Source organism: Labrus bergylta, chromosome 10 (genome assembly GCF_963930695.1).
Source record: "Labrus bergylta chromosome 10, fLabBer1.1, whole genome shotgun sequence".
Lineage (NCBI taxonomy): Eukaryota > Metazoa > Chordata > Actinopteri > Labriformes > Labridae > Labrus > Labrus bergylta.
Window position 1 is genome coordinate 22639437 of NC_089204.1, and position 23549 is coordinate 22662985.

The 23549-nt window shown below is 43.6% G+C and overlaps 2 protein-coding genes across 5 annotated transcripts in view; both read right to left on the minus strand.

Annotated features, from left to right (window-relative positions):
* Positions 1-23549, minus strand: part of rps24 (ribosomal protein S24) — a 156433-nt gene that overhangs the window by 15750 nt on the left and 117134 nt on the right. The window lies entirely within an intron of this gene.
* zmiz1a (zinc finger, MIZ-type containing 1a) overlaps positions 1-23549 on the minus strand; it is a 114423-nt gene that overhangs the window by 14359 nt on the left and 76515 nt on the right. For 2 of the 3 annotated variants that reach the window (XM_065959176.1, XM_065959174.1), the window contains exons 3-6: positions 18735-18843; positions 15952-16065; positions 11592-11697; positions 1440-1475 (exon numbers count right to left, since the gene is read on the minus strand). In XM_065959176.1, coding sequence (XP_065815248.1) covers positions 1440-1475; positions 11592-11697; positions 15952-16065; positions 18735-18803 — 325 coding nt within the window. In that variant the 5' untranslated portion in view covers positions 18804-18843. The remainder of the gene's footprint in view (positions 1-1439; positions 1476-11591; positions 11698-15951; positions 16066-18734; positions 18844-23549) is intronic. The other variant, XM_065959175.1, reaches the window with a different exon arrangement.

Consider the following 23549-nt stretch of genomic DNA (forward strand, 5'->3'; position numbering starts at 1 on the left):
ATATATATATATACAGTATATCTTGTACACAGAAGTGAAGGGAAAAAGGAGAAACATACAACAGAGGGAGTTCTTCAAACAAACAAACAAACAAACAAACAGCCACACACACTGGTTTCCCAGGTTAAAAACATCAATTCCAGTCTTAAAACATAATAAAAAAAACAATAAAAAATGACTAAATTGACCTGAAAGCCAGACAGTATGAAGGCCCCACTGAGCAGACACTGATCAATCTTGTCAAACACAGAATATGTCGAAACTTTAAATAAACGGTTTAAGGTTTACATTCTAGCTGCTGAGTCCAAGCCATCCGTCATAAAGGAGACATTTGATGTGACTGTCAACCGCATTTATTTGGAAGACAGAAGAAGTAGGAGCAATGATCGGCACCGTAGACTTCTGTCGAGCACAGCTGAGAAACAAAATCTCTCTCTTGTAGCTACATGAGCTTCTCTGCTCCTCACCGCCCTGGACGTACATCCCCCGAGTCACTTCTGGATCTGAATGATCACGTAACCTGGCTGTTCAGCAAACATTTGATCACCTACACGTTCCACGTCAGCTTTTGATTGAGACATGTAATACCACGCATGCAGCTTTACTGTAAATTGGAATATATAAACACAGACAAAGAGAAAATACTACATGAAGAATTACACTTTTCTGAGCATGGACACTGCAGCACTAGACACAGAAGCCTTCTGAGACAATGTGTGGGATGATAGAAAAAAAAAAAGCAATTTATAATAGATATCATAATATGCAGAAGTCTGGAAAACACTGGCAGGTATGTCTTAGCTGTGTGGGTACAGAATATTATGTAGAAGACGATATGGAGGGGATATAAAATCCTGCAAAATAAAGAAGTCATGCTTTTTTGCAGAAGTGTAATGGAAGCCATTTAAGCAGTCAATGATATCCCCCATCCTGCCCCCTCTCTGTTCAGCCAACTTCTTCAGAGGGAAGAGCATATCAAATGGGCTTTAGTCTCAACAGCTTGGAGGCAGAACAACTCAAACATGCCCTGCAGAGAGACAGCTAGTGTTAGAAATCACACTCAACCAAAACCCGGGCCTTTAATGAAGCTAACTCTTAGCACTTAGCACAGAAATTGTTCTCGAACTTGAATTGTGTCTTTTTTGGAGGGGGAGGAGGGGGGGGGGGAGGGGTCTGTTTTTTTTTTTTTTTGTAAATTAGTTTCCCTTAATTTTGCACTTCCGTATCCTCGTCGGGCCGGTTTGACAGAATTCCATCAGTGACCTCTGGCTGAGCACCAGACGTTGAAAAGAGAGGGAGGATGGATGGATGAGAGGATGCTAGACAGGGGACAGGTGGAGATGGAGGGAGTGGGCAGGTCCCCTCCTCCCCGGGAAATGTGTGGGTCACAAGCCAAAAAAGAGAGATGCTGCAGCCCAGAAGGGAGGGTATAGCTCTACCTGAGTCACTCTGACATCTCCTGCAGGTGCTGGTTTCTGTGGGGTTCAAATTACACATTTTTAAACGGGGCAGAGTCATTTGAAATCAGCATGAACACCAAACATGATGCAGAATGAAGGCTGGATCTGACTGAAGGTGCGATATGTCGGACGCCCGGTGCAGAATAGTGAATCTTTTGCTGTTGTGTTGGTCGAAAGTTGAGTTAAACTCAGCTAGATGGAGACTTGCTTAAAAAAAAATCATACCTCTTTTAGAAGAGTCGTATTTATAGCAGCTTGGAGTGATCATTCTCATGAGTCATATTTCCACACTTTGTGTGCTGTTGTACAAGCAGTCAGGGATTGAGAAGAACGAGCACTATTATGCAAAGCTCATTTTGTGCTGAAGATTCCTTTATGTCCACGTTTTAAAAAGAAACAGAAGTATTTCGGAGAACAATGATTGTTTTGTTTTTTGGAATCACCAGAGGCCTAACGATACATCATTATCACAACACCTTATTGAATACACAACACTCCTACAATCTTTGTCCTTAATTTGATATGCAAAGTGTTTCCAAAGCATGTGTTTGATTGCAGTTTGTAATATTTCTAAATGCGAATTTTATCCCCAAAGGAAAACCTTTCAGCATGTATTGAATTTAAAATGATTATGTTTTCAGTTTATTTGAAATAGCATTATTATGTCTCCATCTTTGCTTAACCAATTTCCTATGCGGAGCACAAGCAACCCCCCCCGCGCCATAGAGTCATCTGAGAGGGTGTGTTTTTTTATATATTAGATCACTTTATGGAGAATATCTCGCCCTGTGTGTGAATTTCTGTTACTTTTAACTATTACTACTTTTCTTCTTGTTTGTTTTTTTTTAAATATATGACATACTTCTGTATACTTGTTGCTGTAAAGTACTTTGTAACCTGGAGTAAGAAAGTTGCTATATGAATAAAGTAGGGTTGTTTACATGATTATTATCTGACCAACACTGATTTCTGAACCCGCTGCAGCAACGTTTTTTTGTGTGTGTCAATTAGCACCAAAAAAGTTGAATTGGTAATTAATAAACTGCCGCTATAATTTAACAACAGCAGATTCTTACTTGGAGTCTTTCAAAGCAGTCAATGCACAATAATGTCCAGTGTGGACCAGACAGTTTTCTTGTGAGCATCAAAAACTATCTGGTCATTTTCTACCCATGTACCCTGAGGTCCTCTTTACTGTACATTTCAGAATTTCCCAATGCTATGCTGTAATGTTTTTTTTAACTCTTACATCCTGATAATTTCTCAATGAAATAAACAAATACATATGATTAAAACGAATCCCCCTGGGTCCGTTGCCCAGCCATTGCAGCTCTAGCTAAATTGGTATATTTTGCACTCTGTGACATAACAGACTACACCCCTCGCACAGCACTACAGGTTTGCTTTAGGTACATTTGTTATGACAGAGGTTACAGCACTGACCCTTAGATTTGACCTACATCAGTGCTGGAATATGAATCACAGGTGGTCTATATCTTTTTATTCATGTGCTCTGTGAGTCTGCGTGTCCGGCTTACAGAACAAAGCCTGGAGTCACGACCTTCAACATCTGTATCGGAGAAGCTTCACAACGATCCCACGATAACACACACCTAATATCCACATCTGAGTCACACAGTAAATATGCACATTTGCACTCATGTAAGGCATGTAAACACACATTGGTACACAGGTATGTAGACACAAGCACACGAAGAAAAACAGAAAAAAAAAAAAAAAAAAAAAAGGAAAGTAAATATGGCAACTGAGGTGTGTGTGGGTGAGTAAACAAACACAAGTCAGTGTCTGCGCTCTTTGTGAAGTATACGGCAAAGCTCCTCACACGAGTAGAACGAGCATCAGAGAAACGGCAAGCTGTGAATGAACGGCTCTTATCAGCTACGTGCAGATCCCCACCACTGGAGGGGAACTAGCAAATATCACACGCCTAATTATAAGCAGACACACTCCTTGTCTCCATACTTTCACAATATAATATATATAATATGAGCCAATATAATGTCTTTTAACCTCACACACTTCTTGTTGTTCCTCCAATGAAATCATTAGGGTGAAAAACACAATCAAGGATTCTGAGATTTCTCCGGGCTACTGTTTCATAATAGATAAGAAGGTGATTAAAAAGTGATGACATTCCAGCTGCAGGCCTTTTACAGGTGAATTAGAGAGAGGAGGAAGTTTTTGACGGGCAGCCATGGGTTGTCAAAACACCTCAACAGGAACATTGAATGCAAATTGAAGTGATTAACAAGGCTGAAGAATTTCAGTGTTTCCTGAACGGCATCCTGAATGGTGTGTTTTGCCGTGGGGTGGGGGTGGGTTTACTGTTTGCTCCACCCTCGCTGCTATCAATACCTGCCATCAGTTTGTCCAACCTGAAATTCCTTTCTCAGGATTTCAAGCTAAAACGAATGCAACACAACTTGCTTTTTGGTGGCAGGAAAGGGGGAGGCCCGGCATGGCAATGATTCACAGAAAAATAAAAGCAGAAATGAGCTGCAAAAAACAAACCGTGCACGCGCAGTTCAAAGTCAAATGTCATGAATGAGTCACTAAACAGCCTGATGGGAAGTGCTCAGGAGGTGTGTGTGGCGTACAAACAAAGCTTTAGAGCCAGAGACAGAAAGAGGAAGTAGAAAGCTGCTGCATGTGGCTGTGTGTGAGGTTTTTTGAGGATGCAGACGGTTTTAGCACTTAGCAACCCGGCTCAGCCGAACAGGAAGCGCTGCGGCTCCGTAACAGCTAACTGGAAGTCGTATTGTGTTCTAGTGTTTCCCACATAGGTCAAAAGACAATCGTGTTATTGTTCACACGAACCCTCTGCTAATTAAGTTGTCAGTTTTTAAGGTTAGATTGAACACTGATTGAACAGCCCTGCAGCATCGTGTCTCTTTTATTGCCAGGCTAACCTTTCCTCATCCATGTAATGGAGTTTTTATTTACAGTTATGAGACATTTTGAGGTGCATCAAATGGTTTTAAACACCACCGGAAGATTCAAAACCAAGAAGCAAATGTGTCCGTGCGCTTATCTAACTGCATTGTCCTTCCATGACTACACTCCTCCTCCTCCTCCCCCTCCTCCTCCTCTTCTCTCTCCTAATGAGTGGACAGGCAGACAGGCTCTGGCCCCAAGCACAGGTCAACAACTTAAAAAAAGAATCCACAGTGGAAAGTGGGTCATCTTCTCCTGACATAGAAACACGAACGCTCAAACACACTGGCACTCTTAAACACCAACATGGATATGTGCTCCTTAGGTGGGGAAAGTTGTTGAATGCATGATGCTGAGAAGACACCAGGACACACACGGGCTTGACACCAAGTAGAAAGATGGACACTTTTGTGTGTTAATTAGTTCATTTGAATGGGTTTGTCATGCAAAAAAAACAAAAACTGAATACAGACTGATAGACTTGCATATGTTTATATTTCTATCTTTTGAAGAACTAGAGAAGCACCAAATTTCAAACCTACAGCCCACAGTCCCCTCAAAATAACCCCGATTTAAACACCCCTTCATCCCCAAACTTGACTCTTGAAACGACTAACCTTAAAGACCAAACCATGACCTTAACCTAAGCTGTTACTGTGACCTACACAGCCCAGCAACAAGCCAATAAATCATAGTATGCTTGTGCAAACTGCGCCCACACACACACACACACACACAAAAGCCTGCACAGAATAGCCTTATGACAGAACAGCATGTAGGTCAACCTGTGGTCAGCTGATCTGTCCTGATCCTGTCTTGTGTGAGCAGCCAGTGCTTTTTTCGACCACACTCACACGAGCCCGTTTAACTCACGGCCTAAATTGCAGACGCAAAAGTGATGTCAAAAGCACAGTTTAAATAATAAATTGTTCTATATTTAGAGTCCTTGAAAGTACATAATCGAGCTACTTTGCTGCCCTTTTTTTTTGCAACTCTACTTAATCTTCTTAGACTTCAACTGCTCCATTGGCCTGTTAACCCCTGATCCTGCCCGATGCATGCACACACAAATACACATCAAATAGTTCTGTGCAGGGATGCACACATGGATAGTGAAAATACACACACACACACACACACACACACACACACACACACACACACACACACACACACTTACCCAGAGCCAAGCAAAGTCCCTGCACATCTCATCTCATTCCCTTCATAGCGCAGAGAAAAGACTCAAGTGTCACAAATGCTCCTGTTCCCGCAGAGGCCGGTGGCAACTCTCAAAGCTTTCGCTGCTCCCAAGCCTCCTGCCTGCGCCTTATCACTCTCACTCTCTGCACATATCCTTTACTCTCCTCACTCTTTCTTTCTTTCTTACTTCCTCTCTCTCTCTCTCTCTCTCTCTACTCCTCCTGTCTTTTCTCTGTCTTTTCTTTTCTTTTTTTCTTCTTTTGCTCACTCTCTTCCTCCTCCCTTGCTCTCTGATCTGTCTTTTCCCCTTGTCCAGCGTCTGCACAATGCACATCAATTATTCAGAGGCAGTCTCCCGGTTTCTCTCCGGCTCATCCAATCAGAGCAAGGGCTGTGCACTAATGGGCTCCTGCTGTACCTGCTACCGGCTCCAACACACTCTCGAGACAGCAGGGAGGAGGAGGGGGGGTGGTGGTGGTGGTGGAGGGGTGGATAGACAGAGGGGAGAAGAGGAGACAAGCAGAGGAGGAGGGAGGATGAGAGGAAGAGATAACGACAGCGAGCCGACGCAGACAAACAGGAGTAGAGATAGAGCAGGTAAGATATTCCAGTGATTCTCACCTCTGTCAGGAGGTGCTGTTATTGATGTGCCCCGGCTAGTCAGTGTAGTGCTTCATCGCTCTGTTTCTCTAAACTGCTATCGCACACGAAGAAACACACATGCGTAATCCGTCAATATGCCTGCCATTTGTCAGGAAGGGCAAAAAAAAAAAAAAAAAAAAAAAAAAAACCCAGAAGAAACAAGCAAAGAAAAAAGCAAGCTCAGATTGCAAACTTGCATACATGGGTGGAGCTTAACATGCTATGCAGGCTGGCTGAGAGCCAGCGCATGAAAAAAAAGGAAGTGGGAGAAGAAGGAAGTATGACTTGTAAAGATCAATCTTTACAAAGGCTCTAAGCTATCAGCCTTATCAGAGAGGGGATTCCTGCCTGCAGGACAATCTAATCTGACAACATCCCCCATGTCTTCATCAGAGGCAACTTTGTAAATCCAACTTACAAGACACATCAGAGAGAAGCAGAGTACAAGCTGAATTAAAGACGAAGCAGGTTGAGGGTGAATCTGAGTTCAGTTTCTCCTCACCAGCCCCTTACATAACCATACCAACAAAACAAAAAAAGAACAGATAAATGGAAAAGAAAGATCTAAATTGTCATTTCTCTCTCTCTCCTTACCGAAAAGTCGCAATGTGCAGCGCAGCAGAAGAGTCGGGGAAAGCCCACTGGCCTCTGTGACAGCGGAGGGAAGTTGTCTTTTTGTGTGACAGACGCGCTCAGTCAGACTCAAAAAAAATATCCACACACACACACACACACACACACAACAGGGGCATTGTTGGAAATATAACTTGAAAAGGGTGTGTCAAAAAAACCCCTAAAGGGGGATGATGGGTGGGTGGGTGGGTGGGGGTTGAGTCCTGAGGTGTGAGTGCCAGATCAGTCAACCCTGAACAAAAGGAGGATTTGAATCATTTGCTCATCCGGTTTTGACAAGAACAAAGTCTTCTGTTCTGAATGGGCTCAGATGGGATATTAAGAAAAATGAATTTACTTGCAACTGTGTAAACCAAACCAATTAAGTGGCGAGTGATAGAAGACCCGATGAGCCCCCGGCAGAAGAAGAAGCTACACTAATAAAGTAGTTCCCCCATGAGCCTTGTTTCTATAAACTTAATAGTGAAGTTCTGAATGTAGTTTTAGGGGGTTGCAGAGGGGTTTCATCATCTAAGGCGAACCGCTGGAGAGTGTCAGAGGAGAAGCCCGCGCACTAAAAATAACCCCTTTTTCCCTGTTAATAATTCAGCGCGCTGCTCTTACTCAGCAGTAATTAAATATAAAAGTCTGTAAGGTTGATTGGGTCAGTAACAAAGGATGCCTACACCTTCCTCTGGTTCTACACACGCAGCTCAAAGACGGAAGGAAAGACGGGGGTGAGAGAATCAATCAAGTGGACGTAAATTGAGACTGATAAGTGGAAGACATGTTGTAGGAAGAGAGGGAAAGTGTGTGTGTGTGTGTGTGTGTGTGTGTGTGTATATATGTGTGTGCAGGCGCTTAAACAAGTCTAAAGTCTAATGGGAGCACTTATTTTCACTCTCTTGCACTGCTTGCTGAATTATAGCAGTTGTTGAAGTGTTGTTCTTTCCTGAACTCTGTGTGTGTGTGTGTGTGTGTGTGTTTTACAGGACACGGGGTGAGTTACAGCCACACCCTGGAAGTTTTTCCGTCACTGTTGACACAGCAGAGAGGTTGTTTTCCTGATGTGATCGCCTTGCGAGCGGCACGCTCTGTTGACTGACCGAGCGCTGACAGTTCTGCAGCTCTGCCGGGACTATTTCTCTTTAATGTCAGCTGTGAGTGGGTGGTGGAATTTACCAAACCATCTAGTACAAAGCTATGCCCTCCACATCATATTATCCTTCTTTTTTTTTTTTTTCCTTTTTCAAAGACTCATTCTTAATCAGCTGAGGAAGAAGAGAAACTAACAACACAAACATCAAAGACTATTATCCCTCCTGTAGATAAAAGGGAATCTTTAAAAAAAAAGAAGTCCCAGCCGGTTTACCACAACAGCTTGAGCTTAAACTCGTGTGCGTATTCTGATAACACATGATGCCAACGTAAATGATTGTAACAGGGTTTCTTCTAAGTGGAGGAACAACAAGCAGCAACCTGCATGGTGACTTAAAAACATTAAAGACCGTTTTTTCAAAGAACATAGCGATCCTTCCAAGGGAGCAGTTACTTATAATCCAGAGCTAGTTGAGTCATGTTCATAAAACACAAACTGAGTCAAAAGATGTACTCTCATCGCATTGAAACCTAAAAAAAAAAAAAAAAAAGTAGGTGACATCATTGAGTAGTGGAGGCAGGAAAGTTGTCATAATAAGTGCCTAACTTGTCATAATGGTAATCTGGAGGTTTATTATTGCAGCTCGCGCTTCAGGAAGAAAGAGAACAAAGTGCTGCAAAGCCTGGAGGCAGATTCACTGAGGAAGGAAACGCTAAAACCCTCGATAGATTACGAAGGCTAATCTGATTTGTTGTCTGCTGAACTTCAAGTGCAGCAGCTTAGAGTCTAGTATAGTCGTGTGTGATTGCAGGGCAAACAGCACAACTATTATCTAATGAACCTCTCAGACTGCAGATTATGACTTGGGAAACAGAAACAACCGTAACAAGATTTGAAAAAAAACCAATTGCACACTTTCATCAACAACTTTAGAAGAAGAAGTTCAAGATGCAAAAATCAAAACCGGGAAGTTGCTCATTGTCAAGAAAGTGAAGGAAATCGGTAAATGCTATCTGCTAACATGCTATCAGCGTTAAAGCAGTGCAGCAGGGTTAACAGTGCTAATGCTAGCTCACCTAACAGTATGTAAGTCCCCTCTCTGGCTCATTCCAGATTAGAGCAATACACTAATCCCCCCCCCCCCCCCCCCCTGCAGGGTCACAATCTGCAGACAGCTCATCAGCAGCACTGTGCTGTTGCTGAAAATCTCCTGATGTCACTCAACGGGTCTCTCGGGGCAGCAGTGCAACTTTAGGCATTTGTGGTTTGTTTGCGGATTCTCTTATGTGGAGTGGAGAGACTGACAGACAAACACATGTTCAAATTAAAAGAAAAGCACAAGACGTATCTATTCAGACAGGATGGAAAATGTTCTTTTGACTGTAGATTTCTCAAATGTATCGTCACTTTAAAAAAAAATTTTTTTCCTAAAATTTCTGCCTGATCTGTATGTGCATGCACTCTGCAGCAGCCAATGTGTAGTAATTGCTCTTAATCCAAACATCAGCTTCCATTTAAAAGAGCTCAAGTTGTCAAACTGTTTAAAAAAAAAAAACAGTGAGGTAGCAATAATTGCTTTATCAATGTCCTGTATAACTGCTGCTCTGAGAGGAAGCATCTCTGTGATTGATCTATCCGTCTTAAGAGCCTTCCTCGTCCCCCTGAGAGCATCCCAGACTCCCCGGCCCTCGTGTTTGGCCTCTCAGGTGTCAGATCTGTGGCCCTCTGTCGCCATGTGGGCTGTCGGGAGGATTGTGCTGGGGCTGCACAATTAGAAGGCACGTTCTACACACACACACACAGACGTACACTTACACGGACAGTAGAAAGTAAATGAGACCGTACAGACAAGAGCTAACAGAGCAATAAAAGCTCGCCTGCGTTTTTGTCGATGCACTTGTAGGACAATTGCATGTTTGTCTGAGTTAAAGTGTGCATCACGTCTCCTCTGTCGCCCCCCCGTCTGCTCTCTCAGACAAACGTCCTTGTAAGGGAGGTAAGACGGATGCTCAGTGAGTTAGATCAGCCCTGAGTCACATCTGCCTCCTACCCCAACAGCCTGCCTTTCCTCTTCTTATGACTGGCTGCATCATATCTCCCTTCCCCTGCCCCCACTACCCTGCATAATCACACTACACTTCCCATTTGTCCACCATGCATAAACAGCTCTTTCCTGAAACCCCTGTGCTGTCTTCTATTAGATCCCAGAACCATCAGCCGGCCTGAGGATGATTCTGATTGTCAGGCGGGCGCAGACAGACAGCAGTGCCTGGACAAACAATCGCATTACACCGACACAGGAGCACAGACAGAGAGAGAAATACAGCGATCAATATTGTACACCGACGTCTGTCTGACCACTTTAGTTTCCTCCAAACAAGACGCTTCCCACTACAACAGAAAGAGGATATTTAGCTTGAGCAAATGTCGGAATCATAGTAGCAATGAGAGTAAAAGACAAAGTGATGCCTTTCTGCCCTCTGTTTGTTCAGTCACAGCACCGCCTAAAATATCTGCGTGTGTTATGAAACACTGACATGTCTTCTTCTCACAAAAAAAATAAATACAAATCAGACAGTTTAATCCAAATATTTAGCTCCCGCTACTCCCATTTATGTAACAGCCGCACTAAGGTTTATCTGTGTTCTGACTGGCTGGGTACAGCTTTGTCAGGTCTCTGTCAGGCAGAGTGAGCGGTCCAGCAAACATCAGCGACACCTCCCAGGCCATCCATCTCTCCTCCTCTTTCTCTCTCCTCTCTCTAGCCTCTGCACATTTCACTTTGACAAATGCACATGTACAGGCCACTCCTGCAGGACTGTGGGAGCAAGACGAGAGGGGAGGTTTGAATCCAGAGGGGTTGGGTTTGGATACATAAATGTCATAAGAGAGGGGCTTCTGTTCTGTCTTCATACCGCACTGCGTGTGTGTGTGTGTGTGTGTGTGTGTGTGTGTGTGTGTGTGTGTGTGTGTGTGTGTGTGTGTGTGTGTGTGTGTGTGTGTGTGTGTGTGTGTGTGTGTGTGTGTGTGTGTGTGTGTGTGTGTGTGTGTGTGTGCGTGTGCATGCAGACTGCACATGTGGGTTTGTGTGGGAAAGACTGTTGAGTCGACTGTTTTTGTGATGCTGCCACCCAGACAGCTCATCTCAATAGCACATTAATGTTTAATGCGGGCTAAAAATATCTGACATTATAATGCCCTATGGGCTTCTTGTGTAATGTCTGTGGGCGCGGTTTTTTTGTAGATAGCTAAAAATGTCCAAAACACAGATTCATGGGACACTTCAATGTCTTTATATGTATTCAAAGGAACAAAGTCATTTGCAAATTACAAAGTATGTCAGTTTAAACTGCTTAAAACATAAGAAGCAGCTACGTGTTGCATTTCAAGGTGTCAGAAGAAGAATGAGACGAGAGTCACCTCTGATTGGATCATGACTTCAAAGCATTTGTTGTGTCGAATGTCATGAAAAAGTGAACAATTATAGCATGAGGAACAATGAGCACTGTGTCATCAACTGACTTGCACATCAACAGCATAAATGGGATGAAGTATAGAGGCATGCATCTGCTTGGGCTGTAAAAAAGAATAAGGAAAAAAAAAAAAAGAAAGTCAGATCTTACCTGCAGACTTGGGAGTGAATTTGTCCCTGTTGGCAGCACACACAGCCAGCAACCTGTAGCCCAGGTCCAAGTCAAAGCCCTGCTGAGCAGCCACACGACTCACCACCTGCAGGGACACAGCAATGGCTCATGAGAACAGGAGATGTGTCCATACCATTTTTTAACTCTCTAATATCACTACCAATACATACTGAAGACTTTCAGTATGAGCCGATACGATACTGTGAACCTCCTCTAAACAAGTTAACAAACATATCAATCAAAGGTTAAAATGTTTTACAAACTTTGACTTAGAATTTATCAAATATCCTGAAAGTCACTTGCCACGATGTAGAAATACTTGAGAATATTGCGTTTTGCATCAAGACAAGTCAATGTAATATTATTCATCAGTGGGTTCTTACAATCTGTTTTGTTTTTTTTGGTCTGATAAAATTTGTTCAGAAAAAAATAACTTTTGACTTAGATAAGATTCTCTTGAACTTATATATGTTTTAGGATAATGTTACATGATCAATTACCTGAAAACAGCAGATTGATTTTGCGGTGCCTAAGGAACTATGGTGTCAGATAATCGCTAAATCCAATTCAGCCATCTAAATGGTGAGTGGACTTGAGCTTGTGTAGCGCTTTTCTAGTCTTCTGGCTACTCGAAGCGCTTTTACACCACAGGTCACACCTACACACTCACATCCATTCACACACTGCTGGCAGAGGCTGCTGTGTAAAGTGTCCATGAGTTTTAACTAATCCATTCATACACATTCATACGCTGCTGATGAAGCTGGTTGAGAGATGACCAACTCTACCACTGAGCCACAGCCGCCCCTATAGGCAGTCTCCACAGGTAGAAACTCAAAAGAGAACTACTGCTGTTATTTAAGTAACTTTAGCATTTAAACAACTATCTGTATATCATTATGTTCTGTATCTATTTTGGCACTCTAATGGACTAATCCATCTGTCTTGAACTGCACTTCTTATACAATACTCCATGATATTGATATCTCACATGCTGCGAGTCCTCTTAATAAACACTTAGCTTAAGTAAAGGAATGTAATCATTACTCCTTCTTAATTGTGTTTATATTTGGAGCCACCGTTATCTCTCAACTTCATTTGCTTCAGACACGCACAGAATAAACACTCACACTGTCAAACACAGACGCAGGGAGATAAACGTGGAGTCTGCAGTCTGCATCGCTCCACTGACAAACAAGACGAGCATGATGACTCCATTGACCTCCAAAGAGAGACGAGCGAGCCAAACAACAGTCACCGTGCACAACGAGGGAAGTCTCTGAAAGGTTAGCCTCAAACAAACGGAAAGAGAGATCTTCTCCTGGGTAAAGGTTGGCACGTCTATTCACCAAACACACCGTGGAAATGGGGAAATATCAGGCATTAAGTCATTTTTTTCCCCACTGGGTAATGGTTATGTGAAGCCAGAAGAAGACAGGCAAGTGCAGAAAACCGGTATGTAAAACATGGTTTTGCGGCGGTTTTGGGGTTACAAAGGTTCTTCTTTTCCCTCCAACTTTTAAAAAAGGAACCGCCCCCAAAACTGTAGGACTGTATCATCCTCGCATGTCAATGACTTCAAAATGAGGTTGTAAATTAATGGGACATGAAGCAGGAGCCTCACAGACTCTATTACAATGTTTAAGGGATGCTGAGTGATGTTAAACAGGACTCAGGAGACAGGGGTAAATCATTATTGGAGGGGAACCCCCCCACCCCCCCCCCGACCCCTCGCTTTTATCTGTTAACAGATGACAACTCCTCTGCTCCCTCTGACCTCAAAACGCACATAACAGTTAACAAGGTCAGAAGGGGTGTCTTTTTAGAGAGCCAACATCACAGCAAGCAGCAGCCATAAAGTTCTTCTGAACACTGGCTGAAAAAACTATTAAAACCATGTTAATAAACTCAACAAACACGACGCCTTCGTCGGTGGTTTTAATGAAGAGACGCTGCTGTTTAATTCCCCTGTTGCAGTTAATCACGTTACGTGCATTTGAAGCTGTTCAGTAGACATGTGTGGATGACGTTCCAGGGATGAGCGCTTCACGACATAATCTTTTCAACCCCGACCACATTATGCAAACGGTGACGACTCTGACAAACGCTCGAATCATGTTTGTTGTCAATCGTTTAATTTCCTGCGCGAGTGAGTCTGCCCTGCAGTTTGCAGAGGGCAGGCAGCCAGCTACAGAGGCTAGCATAGATTCAACACGGATTTAGCAGTGTTTCACCTCATAAGCCTTTTTTTTTTTTTTTTTTTTCATCTTTAATCTCCCTCGGAGGATGTACATCCAGAACCCATATTCCTGTCAATATGAAAACTGTGTTGTAAGAGGGGGCTGCAGGGTTACTGGGCCATTCAGAGATTCTGGTGTGTCTGTATGTTTAGCAGGAAGGAAGAAAAAAAAGCGGTTTTCTTTCTGCTTGTTGTTGAAGCAGCCGTATGTGAGCGACGGCTCCTAATGTACTAAGTGGGCGTTTTTGAAAAATCTGCAGTACCAGAGGCAGGAAAAGATACAGATATCTGCATGCACTTGATAAAGCATGCAAAAAAAACCAGCAATAAAAAACAGTTCTTTTGAAAAACACACTTTTACAGAAAGGATTTAAAGTGAACCATGCAAAAAAAAAAAAAAAAAAGGGGGTATTGATCTGGAGAATTTCTACAAGATTTCCATCTCTTGTTGGCTAAGTGCACAAATCAATCATTACTCTTTAGTAAGTGGGTCGTTGCTTCTGTCTTTAATTGTGTCTTAATTAGCGTTCAGACAATAAGCATTCTCACACGATTTTAATACATCCTGTGTCCCTTAAGTATTTGTTAAATGTTTGAGCTGCATTTATAGAATGTATTTGTAGACTGTCCATCTGTTTTAAGCTTTACTTGATAACTGCAAATATTACGCAACATTTTCCTTTTTCTGTTATGATGTTTTTCCTACGTATGTTAAGTCATGATTATAATACTACTTTTTTTGTCATATTTTAGATCGACCATATTTGAAGCTATTATTTATTACTGCTGAGTAGAAGAATGTCTGCTTGTATACGATTCTTTCTTTTACTCTTGGTGTTTATTTACTCAGTATTCATTTCTCAGGTGTTTTATCTGTTCTGATAACCTGCTAACAATAACCTGTTAACATTTTCCCAGTTTAGAATCAAAAGTACTTCAGTCCATCCATCCATCCACAAGATAAAAAGCTAACATTGTCAAGCAGACAGAGCTAATATTGCAGCAACAGCTCCCTCATGTCATTTTTTATTGACACAGGAGCCGACAGTCCACCCAGGATCCGAGGATTGACCTCCACTTATTCCAAATGCCAGTGGGGGGAAAGGAATCTCCATATGAGCCTTACATTCAATTCCATTCAGCGAACATAAATGTCACGATGGATATATATGCACAGTCGTCTTTACATTTCAATTCAGCGCTCTTGATACAGAGCAGGCGAGGTTCATAGAAAGAATCCTCGATTAAAGAATGAACCGACTTGTTGTGCGCTGTAATTCTCCAGATAAGAAGCTGTTAGCTCTCGGAGTCTGATGAAACAATTTAGCTGATGGAAACAGCCCCATGCTGAGAGGGATCTCAGTGGTGGCCTCCATTGTATAGCTCTTTATCAGCCTTTAAGAGGCTTTTATTGTGATTTGCACATTAATGAGCATTTATCTGTTTGCTCACGCTACCACTTCAGCTGCGAACAATGTTCCTTCAGTGTTTCCCCCTGTGTGTCAGTGTGACCGATCTCAGCGATAAACGCATGAAACTTTCAATTCTCTGCTCCAAAGCCTCTTTTCACACATGTGACTGTGTATGTAATGTAAGTGTGAGTGTGTGTAATGTATGTGTGAGGTTTTTTTTCGCACACCTGGTGCAGGGTCGCTCCCTGGCTCTGAGCCAAAATCAATGAATGGTAACTGCTGAACTGAAAGGCTGTAGCCAGGGGTTACTGGCTACCCACAGTCCTGTTCATGCCTCTTTTTTGTTGAGTGTGTGTACATGTGTGTGTGTTAGTGTGTGTGTAACCCTTAGTGGAGAGAAGCAGTGGGTGACAAGGACTTTAACCTGTGTCGCTGGATCCCGACAGCCTGAAATGCAGCCTTTAATACGTGTTGGATACAAACTTGTGACTGTAGGCTGCCACCAACTGTTTCAACTAAAATCATTAAGGAGACAAAACAAAAAAAATAATTTACAGGGCTACACTCCTCAGAAGTGGACACATCAGTTTTTTTCTTCTTTTTTTCCTAATTATTGTTTTGCTCACGTCTCCTTAAAAAGCACCTGAAAAACCCGAAGCAGGAAAAACCATAATTATTGTTTGCGTACCGTGAGACATCCCATGAGGCTTTGCTCGAAAGGTCGCTGGAAGGCCCGGGGATCTCCACACCAGTCGAGCAGCTCTGTGGCCGCCGAGTGGAAGTTGGCCGGGTTCTGTAAGTGCTGTGCAAACACAGAGGAACAAGACGGCCATTAGAAACAATGGGAAATAATGAGCATTATTTTTTTTTCTTCACATTCAGTACAAATTGGAAAAACAGTGAAACCAAACAGTTTTGCAGCCTCGCTCTTTCCCTCCAAACTGCCTTGATTTAATGTCTTGTGTTTCTGCACAACCCTGTGAGGACCTTGACTCCTTCCAGTGTACGCCCACTCAGTCCTCTGATGCATTGTGGGAAGAAGATCACACCCATACCAACAATGATGCCAGTGTTTCCTGTTAATCTCTCTTGGCAACACCCAGCCTTCGCCCCCATGACCCACACGGCAACCAAACCTCTTTTTTCCCTCCACTCCTCCTTTCTCTCTTCCCCTCTTTCACTGCCTGTTTTCAGAGTGTAACAGAGCCTCAGCCGGCACCGCAAGTCCACTGGCTGCCTTGGCTGTTCACAAAGAAAAACAACCTTGGTCCTGGCAGCTATGTGTGCGGACTCAATGTGCGCCGTTGGTGTGTTGTCTAATCTCTTTCAGTCTCTGTCTGTCTCTCTTGCTTGTTCACTGAGGCCTGAAACAGTCGAGTCTTTTCTTCCCAGTGTCTGAAGGCTACTCGGGCTGGCAGGACACAATAAGCGGTTTTAAAATTGGGCTCCCTTTCTCTACGGCTCAGGAGGTTAATAGCTCTGAAATGGCGCAGAGCTGCAGCTCGTTCAGTTGGGCGAGATTGAGCCCACTTGAAAGCGTTTATTATTCTCATCTGGAGCTGAAGCGTTTTGTTTTGTGTGTTCCTGAAGAGAAGGTACACTATTGTCTTTAGGGGGCAGCAGAGGTGAGCAGGGTTTTTTTATTTTATTTTTTTTATTTCAAAGGGCAGCTGTGTGACAAAAGGGGTTCTTGGGTGTGAACCAGGCCTAACACGTGAGGCCTGGGACCCGCCTGCCGAGAAAATCTCCAATGATATCATGAGTTTCAAGAGAGGGGCCTTGAGTGACTCATCTTTTTTTTGATGTGAAGATTAGCCTTCACAGAGGTAGCTGTGGACTCTTGCGGGGGGGGGGGGGGGTTTACTGACCATGAAGAGCAGCGGGGAGAGATGCTGTTGCCGAGTGAGATTGAGGAGGAGGCGGAGAAGAGCCTGTTCTAGATGAGTGATATAATCTGGCATTATTGCTGCTTGATGGGAGGCATATCAGCCTCCAGCGCGAGAGGAATCAGAACTGGCACAGCAGGGGCTGTCTGTCTGCATCTGAACTCACAGCTCCTCCTGCTGCAGCACTCGCCACCGACTCTGCCTGACAACCTCGACTCTGGTGTGAGGAGGGGAGGTGGAGTTTTTTTTTTTTTTTTTAGGAGGCCTGAGCTGCTTGTGTTGTTGTTGCTGTTCAGGGTTGGATGAGGACAAGAACATGGAGGATGGGTGGGTTGGGTGGGGGGGGGGGGGGGGGGAGCAGAAGAAGGCAGCAGCAGCACTGGCGAGGTTTGAGCAGACAAAGAGACAGACGTTTGACATACCGTCCTCAGCAAGATGATGGACTTACCTGCCCACTTTTCAGGGCCAGTCCAGGATCAGGCTGTGCTGTGCATACCTGGCTGCATGAAAAGCAGCACAACACCTGGCGCCCTGCCAGCGGCTTTCCCCAAACAGAAACAACACCCTGCTGGCAGAGCCGCCGCACGCTCTCACACTGACTCTCCGCCTTTGAAGTCTGGTTTACTACGAGTTCTATTACAGCCTGCGCCGAGGAGTATATAAACCCGAACTACAATTAGTGCCTTTATTAAGCCAGACGTGTTAACTCAGGCTATTTAGGGCTTATCAGTGACGCCTGAGAGAGCAATTGAGGAGACTTAGTGAAGTGAGTAGTGTCAATCCTGCAGGAATTCTACTCATTCAAGAAAAGCTTGGAATATTTCTTTCCAGAGATGTTGACGTCAGGCTCAACACTTCATACAAAGTACTCAGCCTGTTTAGATAATTGGGTGCTCAGGAGTTTGAGGAGGGGGTGGGGGGGGAGAGAGAGAGAGAGAGAGAGGGATATGTCACCTCATAATCACAAGCTCAAAGCCTGATCAGTCCCTGATTCACTGTAAGGCACGGTGTCGCATGGATGTTGGGAGATAGAAAGGATCACACCCACATAGTATAAACAAATGAGCCCACGGTCAGCCAGCCAGTTCTTGTAGACTATTAATCACAGGCAGAGGCGGTAGCCCTGGGTTGTGTCTGACTGACTGACTGTGTCGTTCCCTCTCTAGCTGCCTGTGAGGAGTCTCCTGAAAGCTGGCAGGCAATGCAACATTTAAGCAAGAAAAAAAAAAAAAAAACCACACACAACAAGGGCCAGCATACGTCAGGCGTCAGGAACGTGATGTAAAGGAGCGCGGGGAGTCAGAGAAGGAGAGTCAGTTATGTTGCTTTGAAGTTGTTTTCACTGCCAGATTTACCTCCCTCTCTCTCTCTCTCTCTCTCTCTCTCTCTCTCTCTTTCTATGACCCTGTGCAATATGATCTGTGTGACTGCAGCTAATGGCCAGATAAACTGAAGTCCATATATGGCGCTGAAAGGAGAAAGAGGATCCTTGTGTCTTCGCCCCTAGAACCTCTCTATCTGCAGCGGTTCTGACAGATGCTGAAGGCTAACAAGACTAGCTAAAACACAAAGGCTTCATACGCACCTGTTTGATGCACAGCAGCCTGTCATTGGTCTGCTGGATGTGCCGGTCCATCGATGGTAACGTGTTCATCTTGATGTCTCTACCGGGACGCCATTAAAAGCTCTTTAGTCTGCGAAAAGAAGGAGAAGAAGAAGTGGAGAGACACACGTCTGTTAGAACAGGTTTTTCTATTTTGCTCAGGTCTTGTATGTTAAGTGTTCGCAGCCTCTCAAGTCAAACAGCTTTTTTAGCAGCTTGACAAACTCACAAACAAGGAAAGTGACTCATTGAAGGGCTTGAACCAACCCTGGTGTGTCATGTATTTTTTGGCAAACATGTGAAAATGAGAGGCTCCAAAGCAGGATAGTTTTTTTTTTTTTTTAAAAGACAAAACTGTCTAAAACTTTGTAGTTTACTCACATGTTAGTAACTCAATTTAATAATATTTGCAACCAATGTTATTGATGTTTCATAGGCAACTAATTCGCAGCACACGTAACACTTGATAAGATGTAGCATCTCTTTGTTGTGTCTTGATGTCGTTGATGAGAAACAACAGAAGAAGAAGTCCAGCTTTGCGCTTAATTCTCTTGACCGTTTCAGCAAAGCAGGCTGAGGCTGGATTAAGAGGCGTCGTGCTGGTTTTGCCTGCGATGCCTCTGTCCCCTCAACATCCCTCTGTGTTTATCTCCATCATGCTGGTCAGCCTCACATTCCTCCACACAAAAGGCAAACTAGAAAGCCACAGGTGGGGGGGGAAGAGGGGGGGGGGGGGCGCTCTAGAAAGCTGCTCAGTACTGATAAAGGGTCCCCAAAGATCTCCCGCTGTGACAAGCAGATCGAGAAAACGAAAACGATAGAAGCGCAGGGCTCAGCTGGGGAGGGTTTTTTTTTTTTTTTTTTTTTTTTTTTTATGTGGTAGGCTCAGTCTGGTGAGCTTATCTTACAAAGAGTGTAGCAAGTGTTCACACTCTTTCTGTCTCCTTCTCTTTCTCACACTCATACACACACACACCAAAGAGCATGTAAATACAAAAGCTGATGTTCTTCACTTTGATTAAGCGTAAAGGTAAAACTTCAAAGGAACACCTTCAGAATAAGAGTGTATTACTAATCCTCTGAGCTTAAACATTAGCAGAGTAGAATTACCTGGAGTGCACTGGCACAAATTCTCAAACAACAGCGGATACATTTCAGGAATGAGTAAAGGGGAATTCTGGAGCCAACCAATGTGGTCAAACAGTGAGGCAGCAGGATGACTCCGTTCAGGTTATTTGAGCATGATGCTGCAGCGGTTGCAGATAATCTGTGAGAGAAAAAAAAAGTCCCCCCCCCCACCAAACAGCTAATTTACCATCCACCAGGGCACAAAGCCACCACCGGCCACGCATAATCTGACCAGAACTTTGGGTGGCCTACTTCTGCTCTGCTGTGGTGTCTCCCGGCATCCAGCAGAGGTCTCCCTCTCCTGCTGCTAATCAGCATGTCTTTCTCACTCTACTCCACCCGGAGCAAGTGGTCCAGAGAGGGCTCCTTTAAGCCCCTGACAAGTGCTACAAATCCCCTTCAGCAAGCCAGGCAGCTCCACGGACCGCTAACAGGGCACGCTCCCGCCCCGGCGCTGGCCGTCTGACCTTGTGGCTATTGATTAACTGTTTCTCCTCCAGTTTCCCTTCCTGCTGTCCCAAACACACAGAGCCAGGACTGAAGAAGAAGGAGGAGGAGGAGGAGGAGGAGGAGGAGGAGGAGGAGGAGGAGGAGTGTTGGAGGGGGGATGAGAATTCGGCCTCTTTTGCCTAATAATCTCTCCTCTCCCCCACCCTCCTCCCCAATTGCATACTCGCACGCACAAATCCTTCTCCCACCAAGGAGCTGTTCTTTTGTTAGTCAATTAAGAGACAGGCCCTCAGGTTCTAAAAGGATAATGAGCGAGGTGGAAAAGTGACTTCGGTCGTGGGCGTTGTAACTGAGATAAGAAGTCAATCCACCTGATTGACTGTCCATGCTGACGACCACACACCCCCATCCATGTTCCGGGGGGGGGGGGGGGGGGGGGTGGGGGGGGGGGGGATGTGTTGCATAACAGACTACGATTCAGTGGAAACATGGCAGAAGAAGCCACACATCCTCCCCTTCTCCCCGTTCTTTATCTAAATAAAAGTGTAATTTGTCGTATCATCATACCAAGAGAAACACTTAAGCTCTTACTTCACTTCAGATTGACTGATTACATCCAGACTGGAGAAAATTAAGTTTAACCACAGTAGAGAAAAGTGATTTTTCTCATCTAACCTACATTTTTTTTTTTTTTTTATCTTCTTTTTTTAGACTTTTCCAGGCTGCTGCTGTGATTGTTTCAACATGTACACGCTGAAGATGCATCTTTATTGTCTCCCAAAACATCTTAATCAGCTCCTCTAAGCACTGCTTAACCCATCCAATTATGTTGTTCATATCACAACCGTCCTTTAAAACCGCAGTGGCGGTGCCATGAATCAGAGCAGAGTAAAATGAAATAATCCTTCTGCAAATAATGCTGAAATTGGAGGAAGCTGTCTACAAAACTCACACTTTTTTTTTGTTTTGTTTCCCTCCTCTCTTTCCTGAGACAAACACGCTGGGGGAAGTGGGGCAACAAATACGCATTCAGAAACAAAAGCAGAGGAATATGAAAGCAGTGGAGTATGTCATGAAGGGGGCAAAAAGGCCCAGCCTCAGTGAGGGGGGGGGGAGAGAGAGAGTGTTGGAATTATCTCTTTATTATCAGCAGTATTACACACACTTATTCATCCACACACACACACGCACACACATGGTGTATGATCACTCATAGCATGAGTGATTTCCCATTTCAGACAAATGACTAGCACCTTTGTCAAGTGCAGCTTTTTTATGAATGTGATCAGTCAGAGGGGGTTGAATGGAGGCAGGAGCTCATGCTGCACTCCAAGACGGTCTATTATATAGGAGTATATTAGCAGCAAGGATATGGTTGAAATCTGAGGCACAATATGAATGAAGTTATAGTATTTCTTTGAGATATCATCATAGATGTAATCAGGACATATGCATGCTAAATCCCTTTGACATTTTCATGGGCAAAGAGCGTGTTGGAAAACTCATAGACACAAAATATTTATTTACACACATCCAAAAATACAATTCAATTCAATTCAATTCATTTTATTTTGTATAGCGTCAACTCATAACAAGTGTTATCTCAAGACACTTTACAAAAAGCAGTTAAAATACCTTCCTCTTTGTCTGTTAACGTTACAAAAAGCAGGTAAAAAGACCTTACTCATTGTTATGTTACAAAAAGCAGGTAAAAGACCTTACTTGTTGCTATATTACAAAGAATGTATGTACAAGTATGATGATGAAAGAAAAAAAACTGAAATACATAAAGAATGAAGATGGGAGTGTAACAATTCATCAAACTCATCAATACAGACTACAGAGTGAAAATACTCGCCTTTGTTGTGGTGTTCATGACTGTATTTTTTTGCAGAAAATGTAACTGATTAAATGTAATAGGACGATGATTTGGAAAAAAAACAAACAAACTGAAGACAGTTTCCAATCCATACCTCGCTAACAATATCCAGCAGAACAAAGGCACAGTCTCTAAATAAGTACCTACGGTGCAGATGTAGTCAATCATTAGTCTAGGTATACACTGCAGCTGTCGAATTTCTTTAGGAATAAAAATAAACTTTCTTCAATTTATCATAGACAAGCTTCAACACTTTCTGTGTGGCAGCATCTTAAACTAATCAGAGTGTGATGCCACAACAGCGCTGCAACAAAGCTCTGCCGTCAATACGTCTTTGTACATTTAAAGTGACTCCACGACGGCGTAATATTGGTATATCCCAGTCTGTGAATTCACATCGGGTTTAACGTTGCATAAGCAGGACGTGTAGACAAACAGGTGCCCTACATAGACACACACACACACACACAAAAGCGTGGCCCTTTTCTCCCATGCTTGCTCCGCCGATCCCGTCTCACACCTGTACCTCCTGTTACTATCTTGAAGGCAGCAAGGGGGGGGGAATCACTTCATCCCCCTTTAACGCCTCCATGATATTCATAGTGAGGGCGAGACGTCACAGGGGCTTAACTATTGTACCTTGGACAGGCAGCCTGAATAGAGTCCGGGCTATAGATGACATTAAAACTTGTGATATCAACCAGCAACAAAATGATTTGACTTCATCAACTGGATTTCTCTTTTGAGTTGAAATAATCGCTTTTCATCAGTGGGTTAACGTTCAGTACTGAGTTCATTAAAGTGTATTGTACGGATTTAAAGTCAGGCAGTGGTTTGAATAGGGTTTCACAGGCCTTTAAGGGAAGATTATGTGCATAATAGATTTTAATTCAAGTGAAAGAAAAATACAGGGTTGTACGCAGTGTTATGAAAAACAATATATTTGCTGGTGTTGGATCTTAATCTGGCAGTGCTCAAATCTATAAATGAGCAACTATTGTCCATGGGTTCATCTTCATTATTCCTCATCTGTGAGGAAAAGGAGACCATAAGGATCTCCCCCTCTCTCTCTCTCTCCTCCTCCTCCTCCTCCTCTTCAGTTATATGGCCACAGCTCCTCTCTCTCTCACCACTTTGTGCTTTTTTTTTTTTTTTTTTTGCGCTCCCTTTTCTGTAGCCCTCAGACATCATTAGAGCCACCCAGCATGCGACTCCTTTCCACCACCTTCCATTTTCCGTTTCTATCATTTTCCTCTCTCCGTCCCTCATATCTCAACCCTCCTGCCACTCTCCCTCCCTCCCTCCCTCCCTCCTCCTCTCTCTCCCTCCCTCCTCCTTCC